We start from the raw sequence: 27,503 nt of genomic DNA on the forward strand, positions 1-27,503 counted from the left end.
AAAGGTTTTTACGTCGCTCGTAGGAGTCTGAAATCTCGTTTTAAAGCCGAAAAAGGTTTTTTCGTCGATTTGACCTTTGACGTTTTTTGCGGCTGTCGATGTCAGACGTCACCTGTAACCAGGGCTGCAACTCGTGATTCTTTTTCTTCATCGATGAATCTTTTGGTCCATCAAAATGGCAGGAAATGTTGTTTCTCAAATGTCAAAATGATTAGTTCGAGCAAAGAAACCAGAAAACATTCACATAGAAGAAGCTGAGAAATCAAAGAAACTGGTTTTAATAAGTGTTTTCAGCCCTAATGGGGGATACCATATCAGAATCAGAATACTTTATTAATCCCCGGGGGGGAATTGTTTTTGTTCCAGATGCTTCGTGCAAAGTAGGAAGAAATACAGCGCGAGTAAACGAGAGCTAGATATACAGATATAAATAAAATAAAATACAATAATAGTAGACAATCTGGAAATATATACAATATACAGTGAAAGTGAGTATAAACAAATGAAAAGACTACATTGAAGAGCTGAAACGAGTGAATGAGACAATTAAATTTTGACATTTCTAATATTTTAAATAATAAATAATAAATTGTCAATAACATATTATGTATATAATGTAATGTAGCACTAGTCAGATATTGGGAAATCTTAGCGTTCGTAGCACTGGAGAGGAGATGTTTGGATGGGAAATGTTCAACAAAACTTTTAAGACACTTTTAACATTTTTAAAAGCAAAATAATACTCCTGTACCTTTCAGTTTGACTTTGTCGTTGTAGGAACTTTTCTTTATTTTTAAATTCAGTGCAAATATTTACTTTTGACTGCGACGATAAAACAGACTTTATTATCCCTGTGGGGGAATGCAGCCTTTCCAGTTTGATTTATTGTCCTGTAACAACACAGTCTTTACATGAGCTTTAAACACTACAGCACATACAGGCTTGTTGTTGTTGTTGTTGTTGTTTTTGTCCATGCTCTGCTCATTCTGCTCATTCTGCTGCAGCTGCTTCACCTCCTCAAACCCTCAGGCGTCTCCTTCTAAAACTGCCTCCAACAAACCACCTCAGTCTCCCTTTCACACACTGTCCCTTCCGAACCGGTGACGGACGGACGGACGTGGCAGCGTTAGGGTAACACTCTGAAATGGACCTGTTGACGCTGGTGAATAAAGCACAGAGAGGAGAATGGAGGTTATGAGTCAGAGGAGTCAGAGGAAGCAGAGACAAAAGCTCGGAGACGTTTGGCTGCGAGAACCAACGCCATGGTTGAATCGCTCATTAACGGCACTATGGAGCCCAGAGACTCAGACTGTGAGCTGGCACCAGAGTCTGACTTTAACATCTCTGTGTTTCACTGTGGAGAACATACTACTATACATATATATATATATATATATATATATATATATATATATATATATATATATATATACATATACACATATGATACATGTTATATAATGACTGGAAACTGACTTTAACATCTCTGTTTCACTGTGGAGAACATACTACTATACATATATATCTATATATACATATATATACACATATGATACATGTTATATAATGACTGGAAACTGACTTTAACATCTCTGTGTTTCACTGTGGAGAACATACTACTATACATATATATATATATGTGTGTGTGTGTGTGTCTATACATATATATACACACATGTGATACATATGTGTCATAAAATGACTGGAAACTGACTTTAACATCTCTGTGTTTAACTGTGGAGAACATACTGCTATACATATATATATATGTGTGTATGTGTGTGTATATATATATATATGTATACACACACACACATATGATACATGTTATATAATGACTGGAAACTGACTTTAACATCTCTGTGTTTCACTGTAGAGAACATACTAACATATATATATATATATATATATATATATATATATATGTATATATATATATAATATAACATAATACATGTTATATAATGGCTGGAAACTACTGATCTATATAAACAAAAGCAGACTTGCCGTATTCTGTGCTGCACAGTGTTAATGTGGGTCAGGGGTATCCGTGTGGTCTTAAAAAGTCTTAAATCCAATGATTTGAATTTAAGGCCTTAAAATGTCTTAAATTCTCCTAAAAACTCCTAAAAGGTCTTAAATCCGATTTTGAAAGGTTTTAAAAAATCTATTGACTACATAACCACAACACGGAACTAAAGTAGGACACCTGTGCTGCCCGGTGAGAATTTATCGAGCACCACTAGCTAGCGTGCGCGCCGCGGTGTGTTACAGTTTAGCATAGCAGCGGAGAAAACTTAACGAAAGCCCACAGCTAAGTTGAATTGCTCGTGTCTTTTGTACTTTTTTGGCATTATGGATGTGAAATGGGTCTTAAATTGTATTTATTATGGTCTTAAAAAGTCTTAAATTTGACTTGTTGAAACCTGCGGAGACCCTGATAATGTTGGTGTGGTTAATTGACACTGTGTGTGTGTGCGTGTGCGCGCGGGACATGAGGAAGACTGTAATTGAGTGTTCGGCGGTAAAGTGGGCGGAGCCTCGCGTTTCTCACGCGCTGAAGACACACACACACACACAGACAGACAGGAGACACGGACCTGTGAAGTGAGGACAGCAGCAGATGCTTCGTGTCTGTTAAGAAGACTTTAGTCCAATTAACGGACAGGAGGCGGAAATCCGCGCACGAGGGCACCGAAACTACAACAACTGCAACTACAACCGCCGCCGCTGACGACCGTTGGTCGCGAGCGCAGCCGCCGCAGCCGGTTCAAACTCCATGACGCTCGCGACAGATCGTCAGCGGACACGGACACGAGCGGTGACGGGCCCGGTGTGAGCGGGACAGCGAGTCGGTGTAAAAGTCTCTCCGTGTTGTAGAGGAGGAGGAGGAGGAGGTGGTGCCGCCTCTTCAGGCCTGAGTCGCGCGCGCGTCATCCGGGCGACGCCGCTGCGGAGTTTCCTGGGACCGTGTTGTGCGCGTGAAGGCTTGTTAACATGGAGACGTTGACTGACGTGCTGCTCGTGACCGCCAATGTCGGCACACTCTTTGACAACGTGAGTAAACATTTAAAACACACACACACACAAACACACAGGTCAGATTATAGTCGGATTATAGATTTAACAGTGGCGCGTTCTTCTTCCTGTGTGTGTGTGTGTGTGTGTGTGTGTGAGCTCTCACACACACATGGAAACTACTAAAGTGTGTTGTAGTTTGTTGTTGTCGCTGTGACGGTTCACGGTGTTTGTGACAGAAAACCGTGTTGTTTGTTTTTGTTGTGTCAGCTGTCAGCAGCACGTGCTTCATGTATTCATCCGTAAAAAAAAAAAAATTAAAATAAAGTTGTAAAAGCAAGAGATGCGCGAGCTCACGTGACGATTAATCGATTCTTTGATGAACTGACAACGACTTTTAGAATCAATGTTTTTTTTTTTTAAGTGAGGAGGTAGGAGTTAGTCTTTCAACTGGAAGGTTGTGGGTAAAATTCCTGCTTCTGCTAGTCTATATGTGCCCTTGAGCAAAGACATTATGTAATAAATGTAAAGCAACTGGCCATAAAAGCCTCCTAATATGTCACAGAAACTCAGGAATAATGTTCATATAACAAACTGAACTCACGAACAACAACAGTACAGACAAAATATTTGCATTAAAACAAATATTTTGCAGACTGCAAATCATGTTTATGTTTTGAAATCATGTTTCGGCGTCATGTGGCGCCACCTACCGCCGTCTACCGATCATTGCAGTCAGTAGAGTCTCAGCTGCCGAGCAACCACGGGTTGCCAGTTACGTAAAAAAAGAAACCTAAAAAGACCTCGACATTTTGAATTTGAATGTAGTAACCGTTTTTGGCCCAATTCTTACATATGGTGCCGTTAACCCCAAAGTTCTATATAAATACAGACCATAATACCAACTCTTCTTCTAGATCTCCTTGATGAACTTGTAATCATTTTACACACTACAACATGGGGTTAAGTGTCTTTGCTCAAGGACACGTAGACTTGCAGAGGCAGGAATTGAACCCACAACCTTCCAGTTCTGCTCCTATGGTCAATTTTAGAGAGTCCAATTAAACTTTGCATGTTTTTCAACTGTGGGAGGAACCTGGAGAACCTGGGTTCTTCCACACAGAAAGGCCCTCAGTCAATCTGGGATTCAAACCGGCAACTATGCCTGGAAAATGACGATGTTCTCTAACGTTCTTTCTCACTTTTAATGATTTATTTGTTACGTGGAGCAAAGAAACCAGAGAATATTCACATTTAAGAAGCTGAAAATTCAGAGAAACTGCTTTAGTCGACGATTAGTTTAGAAACGCATAAGTCACAGTGTGTTGTTTTATGGTGTAGTGAAGACCTCTGACTGTAGCTGAACCATTCAAAACCTTCACTTTAACATGCAGCGGATTGTAGTTCAGTCTGGACTGGGTTAAACGTCGCAGACAGAGCAGAGACGACGGCTCTGACACTCATGGAAAATTGGCTCTGGTCCATATTTCCGGTTTCCTAATCTGGCTCCAGTGAAAACATGTTAGATCCCTTTGTGGGAAATATGTAAACAGATGAGAATCTTCTCTCCTGACTGAGGCGCTGATGCTTTTCTATAAGCAAACGCTGCTCAGCGTTCGGTCTTTACCTTCAGGATCAGAGCGAGTCTTTAAGCACATCATCATCACAGGCTTTGAAATCCTCTTGTGGTTCAGTCCAGGAGCCGTTTAACTCTTTATCTCTGCTCTGAAAACATCCCTGCAGCATCGACACGCTCTCAAATAAGGATAATTATGAGATAATATATCACAATAATAACATTTATCACAGTGAAAAGCAACCTCACAGTAAACTTATCATTATTGGGATCATGAACGGAGAAAAACAGTTAATATTTGTGTTTTTGTTTTGTTAATATTAGTGATTAAAGGTCGACTGACGGGTGTTTTCTATGACCAGTAATTGATGCCAATTTTAAAATATAACTGTTTTAATAATAGCAAATAATAATAAAAAAATGCTTAACAGTATTTACATTAAAGTAACGTATATACTAAATATTAAATACTTTAAATGGGTAAAAAGAAGTTTTTATGAGGACAAAAATGCATATTTTATAATCATTAATAAATATAATTTTAAACTATACCAAATGTTAGCCCGATGTATTGTTCCATCACTATGTAATAAAACCAAAGAGCGTTTTATCAAAAGTTTTATATATAAATACATTTGAAGAAATATTGTTTGTCTTTGTAATTTTTTGGTAACGTTAGTACGTAATTTTCATAACATTTTTACGACTTGTTTTTGCAGCAGTGAACTATTTTGAAGTGTTTTATCGCAACGTCTATCGTGTTTTTTTGTAATAAATTATTAACGCGTGTAAATCTTTTTTCCATTTTGTAGCAGTTTTTGCTACTGAAACTAGTATTATTTTACCTTTAAATAACCTGCTTTTTTTTTAACATTTTGTACCATTTTTAACGTAATTTTTGTTTACCTGTGTACATACACAACATACAGAAAATCATATTACAATTAGGAAGGGTGCAATTAACGATATCGTCATGCTTTGTCTTAAAGCACTTGTAATAACTTGATTGTGGTGAATTTTTGTTATTTAGACGATTAAGAAAAATACTCGCCAACATACAGATGTAGTCATTTATTATGAAGTGCCACAAGGGGGAGCCTGCCTTTTTCCTCCAGTCATTCCAGGTCCTAATGATTTATAACAATCCCTATGAAAGATACTTAAAAATATACATCCTTCAAGTCATTGAGTTCATCTGTTTCCTCTGTATCTGTAAAGCATAAACATTTACATTCGACCAAATGTGAGCAGATTTTCTGAGCGTTTAAATGAAGTTAGTGCGAGGACAGACAGAAGGTTAATTTACGACTGGATGAATCTTGACCAGAGTCAGATCCACTGCGGTTCATGTTCATCATGAGGAGACCTTCACGTCCTGCATAGTCCATGCAAATCCACTATGCAAAGCCTTTCCTTTGCTGTTGTGAGTGTGTGAGTGCACCTGGCTTCACCCTGTCGCCACACAGTGACCCAAAAATCCTGACGCAGCCATCAATCGCTGTGACGCTGCTGCCTATTGTTGTTGTTGTTGTTGTTGTTGTTGTTGTAAAACCGGAGAATCCTGTTATGATGACGATCACAAATGCAGTCATATTTTCACGTATTTGTCACAGCTGAACGACGCAATAACTGAACGCCAACATTCAGAAAGGATGTTGGCGTGAATGACCGAGTTCCATTTACGTCGGAAGTCGGAACTGGGAATGACGTCGACCCGCAGAGTTCACCGTGGTCCGGTAGAGAAATGCAAACCATGACTCGTACGAGTTGTAGTTGTTTATGACGTCTTTTTACTCGTCAAAAAACGACAGTTTCCGACGTCTGAAATTCAGTTTTTACTCGTGTGTGTGTGGGGGGGGGTTTGTCACTACAGGTAACCTAGAAATGAGTTGCAGATAATCTGGAATTACCAGTTTCAGATATCTACAACATCATCGTGACTGTCTTCAGTTGAGGATAATTAACCCTTTAAGGTACTACTCAACTATTTGGTCGACCACACTTTAAGTCACTATATCGCATTGAAAAATGCATCAAGCTGAACTCGCTAACACTAAATTAATGTGACTTGTTCTGTATTTTGTACTTTATGAATTATGCAAACCAGGTTTATTATGAACAGACGTCTCAACCGTTTGGTAGAGGCCTGTGTCTGAAATACTGCAGGGTCTAATACAAAAATAATGAAATATTAGGGCTGTCAAAATTAACGCGTTTAACGCAGGATGATTAATTTGTGGAATTAACGCGTACATTTTTTTTAACGCATTAACACACTTTCTCACTTTCATTGCGCTACGGGTAGACGTAAATGACTGCTCTTACTGAGCAGTTACATTGTCTAACTAACGGGGACACAGACTTGAACAGCAGCTAACATTAGTGTCAGAATGCTAGCTGACGCTAACGCTAACTAGTAGAAGCAGTGCTTCAAAGGTGCTGATGAGGAATTTCCTGCTGTGGGTTTAGTACCTCCAAGAAAACTATTTCACTTCTATACTTTATATTTTGTTTATAATGTGAGTTATTTACAGTGCAATGTAAAAAGTTTTTTTTAAATTATTTTTTTATATATTTATATTGTCTTATAATGTGGGTTCTTTACACTGTAATGTTTATTTTTTTCCTAAGTTTGTATAGGTTTTTTAAAAAGTTATTTACAGTATTTTATTGTTCTTTACATTTATATTTTCACATACTTTATATAAATATATATATATATATATATATATATATATATATATATATATATATATATATACATTTTGATTGTCGTTATTATCATAAGTAAATAAAACAAAATAAGAATTTAATAAGAAATCATTTTTCCTTTGCTTTTTTCTTGACGCGTACCTTTAAAGGCTTAAAAAACAATATTTTTAATTATAATGAAAAAAATATCTTGAACTTGAATGAAACTTATCTATTTTCAGTTGCGAGCGTGACAATTTAAAAATACATGGTTTAAAATGACCGTATCTGACTAATATCAGCATCAGTAGCTTGTGATATCGTTATCATCCTTAGTTCCGATGGTTGTTTCATATTGAAAATCATGAATTGTTACCCAGAAACATTTATTCCAAACAACCAAAAAGATTCCACTGTATTTCGTCTCAAACAGAAGGAGCAGAAAATAAAACTAAAGGGGTTTTAATCCCCGTTAAACACCTCTGAGGCGCTGCGTCTGCTCTGATCTGCTAAGTCGTCCTCGGCCTTTTCTGTGTGAAGATTATCTGTCTGATTTTCTCTCATCTGTGTTTTACTGTCATTGAAAACACACTCGTATCCAGATTATTACAGTTTACACTTGTACTTCCTGGAAACAGAAGCAGCGGAATGTTCCGGATTAGATTTCCACACAGTTTGTATTTCCTTGCTCAAGAGCTAGCGTCAGAGTTTCCGTGACGACGTCATCCTTTTTGACCTATTTTTGTTGGTTAGTTAAAACCCAGAAGTCATTATTTAAAGAAAAAATAAAGAAAAACCTTTTATTTCTATTATTTATATGGCCTTAAACTTACAAGTATGAGCTCTGATTAGCAGAGGATTAAGAAGTGTAGCTTTAGCTAGCCAACTTAGCTAGCTAACAACTCTTTTTCATTACTCTGCGTAATTAAAATGAAACGTTAAGAAAGACCAATATATTTTTGATTAAAACTAAAGTAAAATTATAAATGTTGCGTTCACAGGTTGTTGCTCTGCGCTTGAGGACAGAATACATCCATTTTCTTCTGTTTCTTCCAGGAAAATTTGTAATTTAATGACCTTTCTTTTCCTTTTCTCTTCACAGTTGGGTGAAATTGAAAGCGAGTGGTTACATGAATTGTACAAGGTAAGTCGGATTCATCTGGCTCTTGAATTCTTAAATTTATTCTCTTCATTTTTGTTGAAATAAAAATGGAATTATATGTAATTGATTGATTTATTATTGATAAATTGAAATACACGTAACAAAGAAATATTAAATCTGTGCTAAAAATGAAGTCAGTCATAAGAACTTTCAAGAACATAATTATAATACAATCTTGTACAAAACTCACCACCGTTTTTGTTCAGAGCTTTATTTTTCCTCAAGGGGAAATTAGTTTGTCGGTTGGCGGTATACAACGCAATAAAACAATAGAAACACAGTAAACATTAGGGCTGTAACGATACACAAACTCACAATTCGATTTGTATCACAAACATTTACTTATATAACAACTTAATGTAACATTTAATAAGAAATATTTTGGAACACTGTGAACAGATTTGAACATAAATAAATACTGTTGGAAAAATACAAAGTAAATCATCAATCAGACTGGGATTTGTCCCCAAAGCATGCTGGGAAGTGTAGTTCTTCATGAGAAGCAGTTTTGTTCCGGTGGAAATAACTTGTTTTGATAAACAGGAAAGGTAAGACAACATTTCTGCTTGTATTTCTTGAAAGTCAGTTGTTGTTTTGCTCTTATTTTGGGGCTGGATCCGTGAATCTTGTTCATAGAGTGATAAAAATGGTACCGTTAGAATCTGTGAATTCTCCGCTGTTTACATAATCACGCTGATGCTCTGGTGTCGCTTTTAAACACGTGCGCTGTAACGTTTTTTTTCACCTCCTGCGGGTTTGATCCATCCGTGTTTTAACTGTGTTTGGTGAACATAAGAATGGTTTATATGAGCTTTTATTTGAGTTTCTGACCTTTCTGTGGGTATGCAGCATGTCTGTGTTTGTTAAAGTTAGACATGGTTTTATGACGCTTTTGTCGCTGCGTCTGATGCTGCCCCCGGTAAAGAAGAGATTAACGCGTTGATGATGACCATAATTAATTAATCACACTTAATGCGATAATTTGACACCCCTAATAAAAATAATAGTAATTTGAAAAGTTTGGTAGCACTAACAGCTCATATCATGTGGCTGACTGGAAAAATAACTGGGAGTTAGAAAGGGCGTTTCACGATTCTGTTTTCTCACGCCACGGTTCGTGGCTCTGAGTATCGCGATTACGATTTCGATACGCATATCGTTACAGCCCTAGTAAACATGATAATAATAATAAAAATGCTTTGGCTCGTGTAGACCGAGCACAAACGATCATAATTAGATTTCAGGTTGAAGAAACAGCAGCAGAGCCACAGCAGCCAGCTAAAGTCTGACACCAAGAAAACCAAATTATTGTCTTAGTCCGACTAAAATTAGACTTTAACTAAAAAACCCAACAGAGAAACAAACTCCCCATGACCTCTCACGGATGGTTGACTCCGTCCTGTAACTCTCTCTTGTTTTCACCTATTTCTTCTTCTCTTTTACTCATTACTCTCTCTCTCTCTGTGTTTGTTTGTTTGTTTGTTTGTTTACAGACCATTTACAGCCATAAGCCACAGTTCATCGCTCTGCACTTCCAGGAGGTCGGAGGAAAGGACTACATGATGAACATGGGCCACGCAGACAACTTCTTCAGGTTTGTACAGTTAAGATTCACCCGTTTATTTAGAGGTTAGATCGTAGAGTACGTGCTCTACACACAGCACAAATGCCCGCATCTAAAATAAAATTAAATAAACATGAATCCAATATTCATTTAGCAACTATCAGCATTTACGTCAATTTATAGCTCACGTAAAAACTAAACGATCACGTTTAAAGACCCGTTTTTGTCCTTTTGACGAATGTTCAAATAATACCACATTTCTTTTTTGTGTAGGAGGGTATTTTGTTTATTTTGTAAATTAAAATAATCCAGGAAACTGATTAATTGACTTAGATTAAATATTTATGTTAAATAGAAATAAAACTAATCTTCTAATTGTCTAATTTTACAGCACTCCTGAAAGCTTTCACATTTTTAAATGTGAAAGCTTGAACACTTGAATTGTTTTAAAAAACAATCTTTCTTCATATTTATTGATTCTGTGCTTTTATACGGCGGCTGATTTAATCACACACTTAAATAATCTGTGTCCTTTCTCTTAATTTGGACATTTTTGGGATCCAAAAACACTTAAATTTCCTGATGAATAAAACTGTTGGATTATTCCCTATTAACTAATCCCTGATTGCTTCATTATGCCATAAATCTGTTGAAAACATGCAGAGATTAGTGACTGGAGATAATCTCACTGTGGATTTTTGTTGGTAGTTTTTCACGAGATTGTTCCGACTTTATCCAGAGATGACAGTAGAGAGCTGTCAGGAGAATCTCCAGAGAAAGTTTGCTTTCACACATACATACAGCTGCTTCGCATAATCTCTGCATAATCTGTGGACTTCAGTGCATTTTAAATCGGCCGTATTTGTAGCATTTATCAAGTGAAACTTCCCTATATTTATTTTCTCTTATGAAGGACAAAACATTGAATTCAATTCATGGTCGATTCAAATTCAATTCAAACTTATTTTTTGGTGCCACTAGGGGGCAGTGAATAGCAGCAAATGTAAAGCCAAGGAACGAGGATACAGAATAAAGTGTTCTCATAGTTGATAAAACGCATTAATGACATAATTCAGTGTAATACACAAACATGTTAATGTGTGATGGTCAAAGGGACGAAATATTAGAGTAATTATAGAGTTAATTTTACAGGGTATCCGCGGGGTCTTAAAAAGTCTTAAATCCAATCATTTGAATTTAAGGCCTTAAAATGTCTAAAATTCTCCTAAAATGTCATAAAAGGTCTTAAATACAAATTTGAAAGGTCTTAAAAATCTATTAACGTCACCTTTATTTAAAACATGCATAAACTTCAGTCTCGCGTTGAAATGTTTCTATTTTTGAGGATGCTATAACAAAACTACAACGTGGAGCTAAAGTAGGCCACCTGTGCTGCCCGGTGAGAATTTATTGCGCACCACTAGCTAGTGTGCTGTGCGCGTTACAGCTTAGCATAGCAGCGGAGAAAACTTAACGAAAGCCCACAGCTAAGCCGAACGATTTGTGACTCCAATTTTCCTTCATGTCTTTTGTACTTTTTTGCCAGTATGGATTTGAAATGGGTCTTAAATTTTATTCATTATGGTCTTAAAAAAGTCTTAAAAAGTCTTAAATTTGACTTGTTGAAACCTGCAGAGACTCAGAACCCTGAAACTGAAGAAGAGAAATGGAACTCAGCCATCATTCATCATTCATTTGAATATTCACACCTGTGATTTTTCTACAGTGACCTCTCAAAATGGCTGTTGTGTAAATAGCCCATGACTATACACAGATGAATGAATTAACTAACTTATAATCATTATTATTATTATTATTGTGAATATAATTTCCTCCAGGAGCATTGAGTCAAGTCAGGAAATGAAAGACTACAACAGAGTCTGCATCTACGTGGATAACCAGTTCCAGGGAGGCGGTTTCACGGTAAGAAACAACCTTCTTTTATTTTCTATTTTTATTATTAAGTCAGTGTGTAGTTCACACCTGCCTCCAGTAGATGGAGCCCTCCTCCTCCTCCATGTTTATCACTGTGTGGTCGCTGATGAAAAGCTGCTTGTAGAACACAGTGAGCACAAGAATGACCTTCTTCTTTTCTTTATTACAAAGCAGGGAATCGTAGCTTAGATTACATGTGTGTATTTAATTAATTTAAAGGTTATAATTTAATCCCTTACCAGGACCATTTCCCTCAAATTCAAGCACCAAATGTGCTGAGATTAATAAGATGTGAGGGCGTCTTGTAAGATCGTCTTCATCCATGATGGCCTCCATGTTTATTGATTTCCTTAGGATCTTGGTCAGAGTCGGTCTTTGTAAAAATTTCTTGGAAATTCCCAAACTTTCAAGGATTAAAGGACCAGTGAGTCAGATTATAAATAATGGACTTTATAAACTAGCTTCAGGTCATTTGAGGGGAAACTCAAAGGATTTTTTTAAAGTAACGTTAGTGATTTAAAAAACCTTTTAAATTGTCAATTAATTGTTGTTTTAGTTGTTAACCCTGAGGGATTCAAGATGGCCTAAAGTTAGGATTCTATAATCCCTCAGTAAATGTGAATATTTTCATTTAAACTGAATAGTATGTAGAAACCAAGTGTTCAATAATCCAGCCTGTCTGTAGAAGATATCAGTGACCGTGCACATCGTCAACTGGCCGATTATTATTGAATTGGTTGGTTTGAGAGTTGTTTTTTCAACAATTGAAATACATTTTGAGATTTTAAAGCTTAAAGCTCACATAGAGTGGTCCTGTTGCACATATATGTTAGTTATGGAGGTCTACTTACATACATTAACTTGTTTTTATGGTCAAAAACCTCCTAGTTGCTGTGAACGAGCCGATTAGAAATCTCTACTTACTGACGCTCTCCTCAGCCGCGATATTTCAGACATAAATCTCACCCCCAGAAGACAGAGTGTGTTGTGATTGGCCAGCCAGCGAAGAGCCTTTCCAACTGTCTTGTGATTGGCCAATACCTGGAAGTGACATATTCAGCACACCCGCTCTCAGAAGCGCAGCTCCCCCCTCTGGAACGGTGGATGCACTGCTCCTCATTATCAAAACATTGTTTTAACAGTGTTTAAAAATAGCTTCTTCACGACTCCCCACCGCAGTCCCTTTGATGACCTTTGACCCGGAGTCAGAAGACACTGTCGCTCGTGAAACACTTCCACAACGGACGTTATTCTTCTTCTGCGGTTCAATGTACGCAACCAGATGTGCCCAGACTAGTGCCCGGAGCAGGAGGATCTGCTGTTCAGGAGAACCGGTGTTGACGTAACCGGACCAGGTTTTTTCAGAGATCTCGCTGAGCCCGAGATTACAATAAAACACAGCGTTCTCAACAGTGGCAGAACTGTTTGTTTTGAAACTTCAGGGCTTCATAAACAAAGTAATGACGCAGATACACACTAAAAAACAGCGTTAATTGGAACTTCCGGTCTAGGTCCGCTTTAAAATGTAAGAAATCATTAAAAAGCTGAATCATTCTCATATGAGAACGTCATTATTTCCAGTTTTGACGAACACCGAGCAACATTTCTTAACATCTTACTGACCAAACCTGTAGAAATAATCACGAGTTGCAGCCGTAACGATTAGCCAGCTTTACTCTACGGTTTACGGTGTGATAATCAAACATTGGGCTGACTGTGAGTGTCTGAAAAGTGTCTGAAAGTCTGTGTGAAACTATTAACCCTCGCTCCTCCCAGGTGATCCCAGGTGATCCCTTCACACTGTGCTCTGACAGTAGAGGTCAATGACAGCAGCTGGAGACTGAAGGTGTGTGACGTTAAAGAAAAAAAAAAAAACAACAAGATGGGGGAGTCAATGACCAGGTGTGTGTGTGTGTGGGGGGGGGGGGGGGTGTGACGACAGGCCAAACTCAATACATTTAACTCTAGATTAAAACTATTGATCGCAGCCTATTTGTGCACGATAAATAAAGTGTGAGAGGGGGTTGGACGACAGCTGGGACTAAGTTTCCCCCTGCGCTCCACTCTTTGCACCCTCCACTCTTTTGCCCTGAGAGACCTGCAGACCCCCCCCCCCCCCACACACACACATACACATACACACACACACACCACCACCACCACCTCCACTCCTAATGCCTCATTCTCATTTCGTCGGTGCCACCTGCATTGATTTTCAATTTGTTTCCTCTTGGCTGCAGATCATCAGTTATAAGGCCAAGAGAGAGTTTGTGTGTGTGTGTGTATGGGGGGGGGGGGGGGTTCCTTTCAGAGCTGCAGCAGTGCACGGCGCAGACTTGCATGCATTCTCAGTACAAATGGTGTTTTGATAAAAAATCACTTGTAAGTCAATATTTTTTTATTAAACTGTGCACAAACCTGATTGATGAAGATCGCTGCCTGGCACAGTCTGTTGAGCTGTGTGTGTGTGCGTGTGTGTGTGTGTCTTCAAACACGATATTGTTACACGTCCCGACGTAAACGAGGCCATATCTTATTTTTAGCTAATTGACAGAACGTTATCCTGGGATTTTCCAGCAGTGAATGATGATGATGGTTTCGCTTCATTCATGGAGTCAAAAAAAAAAAAAAAAAACTTCTTACACCAAAGCAGTGAAAGTCTGCAGCGATTCATCTGTTAACGCAGTGGCTCTAAAACTTTTTATACTTAAGAAACCACCTGAGAAAATACTGAGCTCTCTCAGTAACAACGTTAGAATACAGACCGAGGAAAAGGAGCAGATTTAATCCCCAATATAAGATAATTTGCTCACTCATCATCCTCCTCTTCCTCACGTATACTTCATACACTGCTGTAGTGGGATTAGATTAAGATGAAGCGAGATATAAGGTGACTCACACACAGCTGCCCTAAATGAACAGCACTGGATGGTTAATACACCACTGTGTATAAGCTCTTTAACCTGAAAATAGATTATTATTGTTTGTTTTACAAAAAAACCCTGAAAAAAGTAGTAAATCACATTATTATTTCTTGATTAAAATGTCAAATTATAGTTTTTTTACTTACATGAGATTTAGTGGCTGAATGTTATGCTGAAGCCTGCTGTGTTGGCTTAAATTTGGGTGATTTCAGTTGTTTATTTATAAAATAACAATAAAAGTCAATTTTTAAGCACTTTTCACAAGGTAGAAACGTACCACAGTTTCGGAACCATGGGTTTCATTCAAATTTCATTTTATGCATGTTATTTAAAACATAATCACAGAAATGCCAACTGAAAAGGTTGAGAAAATTGTGCTTAAATCGGTTTTTAAAAAAAATTCCTGCAGGAAAATAAACCCCCAAGGATCAAGAAAAGAAGAGAAAAGGACAACGAAGAAAATCACCTGGGGAAAACCAGGGCTCTTTTCTTTATATACTGATAATAAAAGCATCTGTTGGCCCGGACTCAGTGTTTAAGAAGAATATGACTCATTTTGTGAGCAAAACACTCAAAGACACACAAAGAAAAAGACACAAAAAAACATGCAATGTGTTTTTCTTTGTTTGGACAAAATTCTTAGTTTCTGTTTTCTTTATCTTAGGGTTTTCCTCGTGCCTCGATAGTTTCCTGTTTTAATTATATAACTTTTCCTAGTGTCTCACTCTCTTTACTTTCTGTCCTGTGATTGTCTTCCCTGACCTTAAATGATCCACTTTTTTGCTTTAGTCAGTTTTACTTCCAGCGGTGTTGGATTTGTTTCACACACACATCACCTCTCGTCCTGCTGTTTTCCCTCTAAGGCTTAAGCTTTACACGACAACGATCTGAACACAAACCGCAAAAGTGGCATTTTGTGAGTTCCCACTTTTTATTTCGCGTTTAGACGAGCGTCTTTGGGTGGAAAAGTGTGTGAAAAATGTTGTAGTATGCATGCCAGGTGGCTAGGTGGCGCTGTGAACAGGGTATCCGCGGGGTCTTAAAAAGTCTTAAATCCAATCATTTGAATTTAAGGCCTTTAAATGTCTTAAATTCTCCTAAAATCTCATAAAAGGTCTTAAATACAATTTTGAAAGGTCTTACAAATCTATTAACGTTACTTTTATTTAAAACATGCATAAACTTCAGTCTCGCTTTGAAATGTTTCTATTTTTGAGGATGCGATAACAGAACTACAACAAGGAGCTAAAAATAGGCCACTTGTGCTGCCCGGTGAGAATTTATCGAGCACCACTAGCTAGTGTGCTGTGCGCACGCCGCAGTGTGTTTCAACTTAGCATAGCAGTGGAGAAAACTTCATGAAAGCCCACAGCTAAGCTGAAATTGCAAGTTCAACGATTTATGGCTCCAATTTTCCTTCATGTCTTTTGTACTTTTTTGCCAGTATGGATGTGAAATGGGTCTTAAATTGTATTCATTATGGTCTTAAAAAAGTCTTAAAAAGTCTTAAATTTGACTTGTTGAAACCTGCAGAGACCCTGTGTGAAGCACTGCCATACAACAACACCAGGAGCGCAGGAGCGTTGAAACTTCCTTCTACTTCTCTCTAGTAGAGTAGAGTAGCCCACAGTCGAAAACCAAAACATTGACTCAGCTTAATTGCTGAAATGACTCCTGGATAGGTATCAGAGCAGCTAAGGCAACTTGAATGTCGGACTGATGGATTTTAATCCCACATGTTTGTTGTTGTTTGTCTGTACTGCACATGGATCTGACGTCAACGCATACGGGAGGCTAGCCAGCGTGAGCAGTTCAGAGCGCACTTTTGCAACGGTGGATCGTTTTTTTAAGATTTCCACTCTAGAGGGTGGCTTCATTTTTTTTGCGTTTTTAAGCCCCAAAAACGCCGTCGCCGTCTCAACGAAAGGCACATCTGATAAAACATTTTGTCGCTTTCACCCGGGAGCGTTGTCGTGTAAAGCCAGCCTCAATGGGACCATAATTTAAATTAAATTGACGTCATGTTCAATCAAAGAAGAGCTAAAGCTCATTATTGAGGCCATTAACTCGTCAGGAGAAATATTTATTGACGTTATAAATCAAGTGAGAAGCAGAATCCTCTATGTCCTGTAGACTTCCATTCAAATGGAGTCGCCCCCCCCTGGTGGATAACTGCTACTTTACTTTATTATTATATATTTATCTTTATATTATTAAAACAATCACGTGTAGTAGATTTAAATAGTGATTTCAGACGTGGCCGTGCTCTCGCCTCAGTCCCTTAAGTCGCTCACTAATTGCCGCTCACTGACTTCAGTCGACAATGTAGACTCTTCCATTTTATTAAATGAGGAGGACTTTGGCAGAGAAGATAAATGAAGTCTTCAGGGAGAGATCTCTCATGCTCCGGCTGGACTCGGTCACGCCCCGAGCACTCTGATTTTTCACAGCGGTGTCAGACAGCAGCCCTCACTGCTTAATACCTTTTAAATTGTTTTAATTTTCTGTCTTTATTGATCTCCTGGGGCATGATTAATCAGATCAGTGGAGCAGGCAGTTAGTACATTAAAAATTGTCAGGCCCACGTCAGGGATGATTGGGTGCTGAAGTGTGTGTGTTTGTGTTGAAGTGTGTGTTTGTGACGTCTGAAGTTTCATGTGTCTTTCACGCGCGGCGACAATACACTGTGTCGCACTGCATCATTTAATTCATCGCTCACAATTCAAGCGAGCGCGGATTTGGAAATTAACAATTCCATCCGTCACGGCAGCAGCAGCAGCTCATGGTTTCTCCCGCTTTTCAGTTTCACTTTCATCATGTTTTTCTGTCTTCATCGAGGGTCGCCGAAGAGAAACTCCACGCTCTGTTGTTTCATTTTTTATGATTTCATTTTCTTTATAACCTTTATTTAACCTCTTCTTTCACAAGAAGGTCTGAAGTAGGGATAGATATCACTTTTGTCTCCGCCCGCCCCTGCTCTGCTGCTGTACGCACACAAACGCTCCCTCAGTCAGGTCTGATAGTTTTGCTTCACAGAGCCCGTTTTCATAAAAACAACAACAATGGAAGTAGTGCTGAAACGATTAATCGATTACTAAATAAATCATCAACTATTTCGATAATCCATTAATCGGTTTGAAGCTTTTTCATGATTAAAACAAGATTTCTGATTGTTTTAGCTTCTTAAGTGTAAATATTTTCTACGTTTTTTTGCTCCACATTACAAAGAAATGATTAAAGGTGCCATATGTAAGAATGTGGCAAAAAACGGTTACTACATTCAAATTCAGAATACCGAGGTCTTTTAGGTTACGTTTTTTGACGTAACTGGCAACCCGTGGTTGCTCGGTAGCTGAGACTCTACTGCAATGATTGGTAGACGGCGGTAGGTGGGGCCACATGCCAAAACATGATTTGCAGTCTGCAAAAGATTTTTTTTAATGCAAATATTTTGTCTGTACTGTTGTTGTTGGTGAGTTCAATTTGTTATATGAACATTATTCCTGAGTCTCTGTCACATATTAGGAGGATTTATATAACAGATTTGAATGGGATTTGTTTAAATAATGAATATTTCTCTTTAAAAGGTCTAATAACTGATACATTGTGTTGCTGCAGGTTTTCATCGGTTCATCAGATATTGTGTTAAATTTGACTTTATGCTGTTTTTTGTTTTTATCTCCTCAGGCTCTGGGAAGCATGTACTTCATCCACAAGACACTGAACAACATCTATCAATACGACTTTAACGGTAAGAACTCCACTCCCTATTTTTTTTATCTGTTATCTTACTTATGGGCTTATAAGTAGAGGGTTGCTAGTTCATATCCCTGTCAGGTCAAAAGGCTGCGGGTATCCCTGAGCAAGGTACCCAATTCCCATTGTGAACTGAACCCTCTAATTTGACCCCAGTCATGAGGACGCCACGTCCAGTGTAGGCCGAGTCCTGGTCTCAAGACCAGATAAATGGTAGGATTGCGTCCGGCTTAAAATCTCTGCCAAATCAAACATGGATGTAGAGGGAGAAGCCAATTGATAAAAGGAAAAAAAACTGCTGACTTGCTTTCACTTTTGCTTTGTTTTGTTGAGATTTCCTCACCCTCTCCTGATAACGCTCACAAACACCAGGACCTCGTGACTGTCGAGGTCGTTTCTGGGAAATGGACGACGTTTCTGCAGAATCTGAGCGACGCTTTAACACAAAGAACTCCTGACACAAGGAGACCAGCAGTAAAACGTGTAGTGCACGAGCTGCCATCGCATTAAGACATTCAGTTTTCTTGTCTTCTGTTTGAACAAGAACTTTGAAATGATTCTTTTAGTTTGAGTGAAAGAATTACATGATAAAAAACTGCCTCAAGTAAATGTGTGATAACAGAGTGACTGATGAAAGGCCATTCATCCAGGACCAAAGCCCTGATAGATAGATAGATAGATAGATAGATAGATAGATAGATAGATAGATAGATAGATAGATAGATAGATAGATAGATAGATAGATAGATAGATAGATGGCTAGCTATCTAACTAGATAGATAGATGGCTAGCTATCTAACTAGATAGATAGATGGCTAGCTATCTAACTAGATAGATAGATGGCTAGCTATCTAACTAGATAGATAGATGGCTGGCTAGCTAGCTAGCTAGTTAGTTGGCTATAGCGATAGATAGATAGATAGATAGATAGATAGATAGATAGATAGATAGATAGATAGATAGATAGATAGATCGATCACACATTAGTCTGTTTAGGAGCAGCATAACCTAACATGAAGTAAAGTTTGGACTTTGATAATGTGGTAATGTGGTTTCAGTACGAGGAGCCCACATCCAGTGTAGTCCTAGTCCTGGTTTGACGCCTGGATAAATGTGAGGATTGCATCAAGCGTAAAAAATCTCCACTAAATCAAATATTTTTAGGAAGGCTTCACCCTCTCCATCCACAGGTTTGCCTGGCACTTTTCTGAGCACACTAACAACAAAAACCCAAAATAACTTTGCACCGTTACAGTGAGTCCAGTTGAGTCAGAGCAACGTTGCATATGATTCATGTCATTTCCTTTTTTCTCCATCAGTAGTGGGACGTCCTTCCTTCCTGTGTATAATCACACTTTGATGCCCCCCCCTCCACTTGTGGCCAGGATATTTGCAAAGAGCCTGCATTTAAAGTGGAGCCGTTCTTTTCCCCCCTGCTGCATAGTCCAGTCACGTTAGGTGTGAAAAAGCTCCTCACAAAAGCTTATGGAACAACCATAAACATCCTGCAGCTGCCACTCGCCGCAAAGGCCCAAAACCGATTGTTGTTCGCCAAACGCCGTCTAATGGGCCCGCGTATAGATCCGCCTCATCACGTATGCCGCTCTGATGAGGTTAACACCAGTTTATTGATCGCCGTTTGCATGTTTTCTCACTCTTTTACATGTCACGCCTCTCTCTCTCTCTCCATCCATAACTCTTCTCACCCCCCCCCCCCCTCTCTCTCGCACAGTTAAGGATTTTAAAGCGGTGTCGGGGCAGAACAAGTACGTGGGCTCTCTGGACGGGGTCACCACGGTGGAGAAAGAAAAATTCCCAAAGAATTTCTGGCCTGATGTGAGTATGCATGCATGTGTGTTGGGATAAATGAGTCTACTGGGGCTGGAGAGGGGAGGAGGAGGTGAGGAGGAGGAGGGGGTCACTGTCTCCTGCTCTGACAGGGAGATGAGACAAATTATGTGAAAGAATCAATAATGAACACTTTGTCCCTTCAAAGACGCTGAGCGCGTGCCACAGTTTACCGACTCGCGCTAATCTCTAATCTCTGTGTGTTACAGTTCAAGTGGTCCAGGAAGGGCTTCATGAGGACTCGCTGGATTATACACAACCAGTATGTACATCATTGATAGCTTGCTTTCACTTTTTGTTTGAGTTATTTTCCCCTCCCATCTTCTCCCTGATAACGCGCACAAACACCACAAGGTCGATTCTGGGAAACGAGACCGCTGCGTTTCTGCAGAAACCGAGCGAGAATTAACTCGATTTAACACAAAAAGCCTGACGCAAGAAGACAAGCAAGCTTTTGTTTCGGTTGATTTGCAAAAAACAAATGTATTAAGAAAGGAATTCAGTTTTCCCATCATTTAAGTCATTATTTTCTTACTTTGAAATTATTCTTATAGTTTTAGCTAATTGAAAGAATTACATGACTAAAAAACTGCCAGATAGATAGATAGATAGATAGATAGATAGATAGATAGATAGATAGATAGATCAGATACATCAGTCTGTAAATAAAAATATGATTTAAAAGGCAGAAACACGTGTGACCATTAAATGGTAAGGCAATAAAAACAGACAAGGACACGAGACAAAGTAAACAACTCCTTATAAAGACATCCTGGGGGTGTGTGTGTGTTTATAGGTCACAAAATCCTCTCCGTGATAAGAACAGGGTTCCCATGGGTCCTTGAAATCCTTGAAAGTTTGTGAATTTTAACATGAATCATGGAGTAAACTTTGGAATTTGATAGAACTTTGGTTCAAAAGCTAGATAGATCGGGTTGTAATGTGGTTTCACAGGATCTTTAAAGAACGACAGGTGCAGTAATAATCCGAATAAATAATAAATTTATTGAGAATTTTTTACTGAAGATAAGATAACAACATTAAACACAAGGCAATAAAAACAGACAGTAAAACACTTTAAGCCGATAGACTGTTTACACACGTGAGTTGTAATTAGCTGTTTATAGATCTGTGTTTATCTCATTAGGAAATGTGTCTCATGCTCAAAGGGTCACTGATAAACAAGAGAAAAACATCACGTAATGTTTGTATTTCAATTTCATTCTGATTTTAAACAGTCAATAATTAAAAGAGTTGGCACTAATTTCAGGACCATGTGATTATTTTTAATTGTTATTCATTTGCTCCTTGACAGAGAACAGGGTTCCCATGGGTCCTTGAAATCCTTGAAAGTGTGTGTATTTTACAACAAAACGTATAGACGGGTCATTGAAAGTGCTTGGATTTTGTGCGAGAAAGAAGTGAAACTCTGGCTGAGTCGTAATTACTAGCGGTGTTGTTGTGGACACTGTCCACTGTCTCTCTCTCTCTCTCTCTCTCTCTCTGATTCCGTGCAGAACAACGAACGAGTAAAGCTAAGCAAAAGAGCAAGTAAATGACGACGTGATGTCTGGGAAATGAAAGTTCCAAAATCAATTCGGTCAAAAGACTGACTTTGACCGAGATCCCAAAAAAGAACAATCGCTCGTCCAGATGCAGAGAAGACACTGCCCTCCCGTCTTACCAGGCTGTGTCAGCACATTCTGTCCTTGAATTTGAGGAAATTGGTCCTTGAGATTCACCTTTGATTTCCTCCAGAACTACTGTATATTTTGTGTTAATGTGTGTGTTTGTGTTAACGTGTGTGTCGTCTCTCCACAGAGGTCTGGATCTGGTCAACGTCCACCTGTTCCACGATGCCTCCAACCTCACTGCCTGTGAATCCAGTCCGTCCGTTTACTCGGCCAACCGCAAACACGCGCTCAGATACGTCATCAACAGGTCACATAAACACACATTAACGGCGTCAACGTTAACGCACGCCGTTTCCATGGCGACTGACTGGAAAAAGACACGCGTGACGTCATGTTTACGTGACTCCCGATTGTTAAAATGAGTCTCTAAAGTAACGGTAAACTTTAAAAACAGAGGCACACGTACGCGGTACACTGGTTATTTGTAGCGCAGCTCTTTTCCTTCAATAAACAGACCGCTCCAGTTCCACTGTAGGCGCGCTAACGGCGATAAAGGAGCTAACGGAGCTAACACAGCTAACTGCTAAACGGTGCTCGGACTCCGGTGTCGCGGCACGTAAACATGACGTCACAATCGTCTTTTTCCGGTCAGTTGTTGGAAACGGTGTCATGCGTTAACGCACGTTAACCTAGTGCCTAGCGCTAATATATATATATGTATATATGTATGTGTGTGTGTTTATTTACAGTTTAATAGAAGTGTGTGTGATTCCTCCTGCAGGATATCAGACAGCTGCTGCTCCCCGCTGCCTTTCTTCCTGTTTGGAGATTTTAACTTCCGTCTGGACACGCTCAGTCTCGTCCAGGTACTTCACCTCTGAACTGCTCATTGTGCATCACAGCTGCCTGAGATTCATCTTAAATCCTAAGTGTTTGTGGCACAAAACATGGCAGCGGCATAGTTAATGTGACCCAAACGACAGTCATGTGATCAATAAGAGCAAAGTAGAAAGTGAAACTTGTTGACGTTTGCATGTGAAGTGTAAGTCCTCACGACTTGTGTATCAGCTCGACCTTTTGACCCACACTCTTACACACACCCTGTGTTTATGTGTGTGTGCGTGAGCAGCATCTATCCACGACAGCTGACGTTCAGACGGTGAAGAAGGACAGCAGCGACAAAGTGGAGAGAATCATCTGTGAAGAGAAAGACAACCATCATCAGGTGATCAGAAACTGTGTCCAAGTTCAGGTGTAATCCGTCTGTCCTGACTGTGTCCACAGATTAGATCACAACGACCACATTCAGAGGTGGATTAAGAACAAAACCCCCTCATTGTCTTCATTTATGTCGTACGGTTCCCTGACAGTAGCGCTGTTCCCAAGACGCCACATGTGACGTCACTCTGGGAAATAAGATTTGTCTGGGCTTTTTATAGCCTTTAGGAATGTTTTTCAAACATGAAACTCCATTATTTAAACATATAGAATATAAAGATCTATAAACGCCCGTGTCCATGTCTTGAGGTGTCCTGTGGACACTTTTACAGGCGTCTCTTTTACTATTGTGCTCAATGGGATGGGATGGGATTTTTTGTTGCAGTACCCACAGTGGCCACCATGTCAAAATTGTCTTCAAGGCAGAGGGGACGGAGCTCTATCCAGATTTCATCATCCAAGGTTTTTACTCATTTCTCAAAAAAAGGATCGAATTTTAGGGCTCCTAAACGCGTTTTTCATAGTTTTAAATAATGCGAAAACGTTCTAATTCTCCTTTTTTGTTTGGCGTATGCTGTGTGTATTTTAAAAAAAGAAACCTGGCGGGACCTTCCGGTGGCGCAGAAGCAAATGGCGGCCTAAAAGACCTGCTCCTAAACGGTTGGATATTTATCCCTTTTGAAGAACATTACGATAAAATGATTGAAACGTAGTATGGAAGGGGATAAACAAAAACGATTAAATGTAAACGAGGCTCAAGACGCGATAAAGGAGAGTTTGTCGAAGAAACACGCAGCAAGGAGGAGGAGGAAAGCTAAGAGAAAATGGCGGCGATGACGAGGCTGAAGAAGCTAGCCCAGCCATGCGGGCCATCGATAATGTGATTCGGATCTGATTCGGTGAAATTAGTGAATTTCGACTTTTCTTTCGCGACGATATGAAGGAGGAGTTGAGCGAGATTAGAGGAGAAATCAACCGAAAACTCCAGGTGACCTACAGACCGCCATAGCACGAGTGGGGGGAGGCCTAGCAGCGCATATCCGACATTGAAGACTGGGACACGGCAGCGAAAGGGGCTCTCGCCCAGGTGCTGGAGAACCAAGAGGTTCCTCAGGCTAAGCTAACAACCTCCGTATATACGGAGTAGCGGAGGAACCAGAAGGGTCCAGTCTACCGGAGTTTGTTACGAAGTTAATCAAATCAGAAATCGACCCGCGGTCCGCGGACATTGACCTCGGAATACAGCGCCGCCACCGGGGGCTCTTGCCCCAAAGGTCAACGCTTTTCCGAACGCCACGTCCAGCTTAAGTGAAGGTGTTTTTTGACAACGGCACCCGTCTACGACGGTGCGGCAGAGGCGGCTACAGACACGAAGAAGTGGGAAACGTTAAAGAGCCAGCCTCTGCGGAGCTGGAGCAGCGGAGAACGGCAACATGGGAGAAGGCAGGGGCAGATCGCCGCAAACAGGTGGTGGACCGAGGGCGGATAAGAGAGAGACTACGGAGCTTTCAGCGAGCAGGAGCATCTGAGGGTAAACCTCTCCACTCATCGCGTTGTGAGTGGCTGGAGCCATGTTCATCTACAGCGGGTAAAACCAGTGACTGTTGATTGAAAGAGTGTCATTAATCCCCATGTAAAGTTGATGACTTATTATCACACTTTAGCCTGTCTACCAGGAGAGTTATAAAAACTCTATATTTAATAGTTAAGTACTATAGTCCTGCTTCTATTTAAATCTACCTAAATTATACTTTTTTTTCTTTTCTTTTTTAAAATTGTTATAATTGTAAATTATACATGCCTTCATAAGATGCCTGTTGAACTTTTTATTTTTTGCCTCTTTACTATGAGAGTTTAAGAAATGTTATACCTAAATTGATGTCCCTGCTTAAAAAATAGAATTCATACTCTGGTTATTAGCTAAATATCCAAAAAACACAAACGGTCACATTTAACTATACTCCCCACCCAGATACTAAAGGGAAATATAACTTTAACTGGGACTCGCCCAAGATAAAATATTTAGGAAAAAATCTTATTAAGGATATGTCTAAACTGTGAAAACAACTACGGCCTCATTAATAAAGAGATCAAATCTGACATTTCTAGGTGGATAGATTGAATAGTGAGACTTCGTATTAGGATGTATGTGTATGTATCCATGTCTGATTGTGTGAAATAATATCTCTAATTTAAATGTAACACCCATGATGATCTCCTGATCCTCTGTAAATTAATAAAATAATAATTAAAAGTGTTTTTTTTGTTTGTTTGTTTTTTAAGAAACCTCGCTCGTGTGGATGTCGCCTCAGTTTTTGTTCTTTCTCCTCTAACTTTAATCTTCTCTCTTCACGCAGGTTTTGCTCCAGATTGAGGAGAAGCGGTTCGCCTACCTGCACCAGGCCTATTTCAGGGAGGACAACGTCCCGTCGGTGAGGACTTCTTTTAGCTTCTCCCTGTAGGGGGCGCCACAGTGATCCACATATTTGATTTGGCAAAGATTTTAAGCCCGGATTCCCTTGATTCCAGTTTTCTAATAATCAGCCACGTCTTCTGTGTCCTCAGCTTCTGAAATACGACAAAGAAGTCGTAGCCTTTCACGACGTCATTAGCGAAGAGGAGATCAAGTTTCCGCCCAGGTGAGAGAGAACTTTGCTCTGAAACCATGTTTTACTCTGACTGTGACGTCCTCACACTCTGGTCTCGTCCTCAGTTATCCGTACAGTGAGGAGTTCACTAAACCCACGCAGTACATGAACACTCGCTGTCCTGCCTGGTGTGATCGTATCCTCATGTCACACAGCGCTCAAGAGTTCATCCACAGGGTCAGTCACTGCTTTACCCTCATTGGATTTCAATTGTACTTATATTAAACCACTGTTTTAAGTGGGACTAGTTCATGTTGTCATGTGATCCAATTCTTTGTTCCAGAGAGACGACGACGGCGAGAGGAATGTGGTTTACAACACAGTGGGTCCTGACGTGTGCATGGGAGACCATAAGGTAACAATTTAAAGTTTACACTGCAGACTGGAAGTGAACATGCACATGCAGAGAAAGTGACAGTGGAGACAAACAGGAAGTGAGCGTGCACATGCAGAGAAAGTGACAGTGGAGACAAACAGGAAGTGAGAGTGCACATGCAGAGAAAGTGACAGTGGAGACAAACAGGAAGTGAGTGTGCACATGCAGAGAAAGTGACAGTGGAGACAAACAGGAAGTGAGCGTGCATGTGCAGAGAAAGTGACAGTGGAGACAAACGGGGAGGGAGCGTGCATGTGCAGAGAAAGTGACAGTGGAGACAAACAGGAAGTGAGTGTTCACGTGCAGATGCAGAGTGAAAGTGACTCTGGTTTGTTTTTGTCTTCTTCTTCTTCAGCCCGTCTTCTTGTTCTTCTCACTGAGGACAAATCAACACTGACTTCCTTCCTCTCACAGGTGAATAAAGGTAAGAGGTTCATGTGTGAATGTGAGTGAGTGACTTTGTTATGGATGTGAATATAATTTATGATATTGCATCATTATCAGCATCATCATTGATTGTAGTTAATTTCCATTATAAAGATAATTCTGAATGGAGGTTAGAGTTAAATGTAACATACAGTCCTAGTGATTTATTTTCAAGTACTACTTTTAAATGTTCTTTTAAAAATATGCATCTAACCTGTTCTTGTCACATTTTTTCAAATTGGATATATCTTTTTCATGTCGGTCAAAAAACACAGTAATTTTTTTGTTGGTAACAAAATTTAGCATTTTGTTAACTTAAAAATAACATTTTGTAACGAGTAACATGTTTTTGCAACATTTTTTCAGTGTAAGTAGAAAACAGAATAATTGTAAACGTAACATTTTTTTCCATTTTTGGAGTAAAGTACATTTTATTAACATTAAAAACATTGTTCAACATTTTTGTGCTATGGTTAATAATATTTTATTATAACTATTACTGTGTTTTTGTAATATTTATTAAGAGTTTTTTTTAATGAGGGTAAGATTTTTGTAACCTTTAGTTAGTTTATATTTTATTGATGTAAATCATTTTCTGTTTTTTAATGTTTTAAAATCATTGTGTATCACTTTAATAACACGTAATGTTATTCATGGTTCATTTGTTTCCAGAAAACATCTGTAATTTTGCACATTTTCTGCACAATAGGAGACCATTAAAGCATAT

The 27,503-nt window shown here is 39.2% G+C and overlaps 1 protein-coding gene across 1 annotated transcript; it reads left to right on the forward strand.

The window, feature by feature from the left end:
- Positions 1–2,971: 2,971 nt before the first annotated feature.
- On the forward strand, positions 2,972–26,747 carry inpp5l (inositol polyphosphate-5-phosphatase L; the record flags this gene model as incomplete). Its single annotated transcript, XM_083904450.1, has 15 exons — positions 2,972–3,057; positions 8,388–8,429; positions 9,941–10,041; positions 11,850–11,934; positions 18,558–18,621; positions 20,359–20,462; positions 20,684–20,736; positions 22,296–22,415; positions 22,890–22,974; positions 23,238–23,333; positions 25,684–25,758; positions 25,892–25,965; positions 26,040–26,151; positions 26,258–26,329; positions 26,706–26,747. The coding sequence occupies exons 1-15, from the start codon at positions 2,998–3,000 to the stop codon at positions 26,745–26,747; spliced, it is 1,185 nt and encodes a 394-aa protein (XP_083760576.1). The 5' UTR covers positions 2,972–2,997.
- Between the last annotated feature and the right edge of the window lie 756 nt (positions 26,748–27,503).

Source organism: Microchirus variegatus, assembly GCF_963457635.1.
Source record: "Microchirus variegatus genome assembly, chromosome: 18".
Classification (NCBI taxonomy): domain Eukaryota; kingdom Metazoa; phylum Chordata; class Actinopteri; order Pleuronectiformes; family Soleidae; genus Microchirus; species Microchirus variegatus.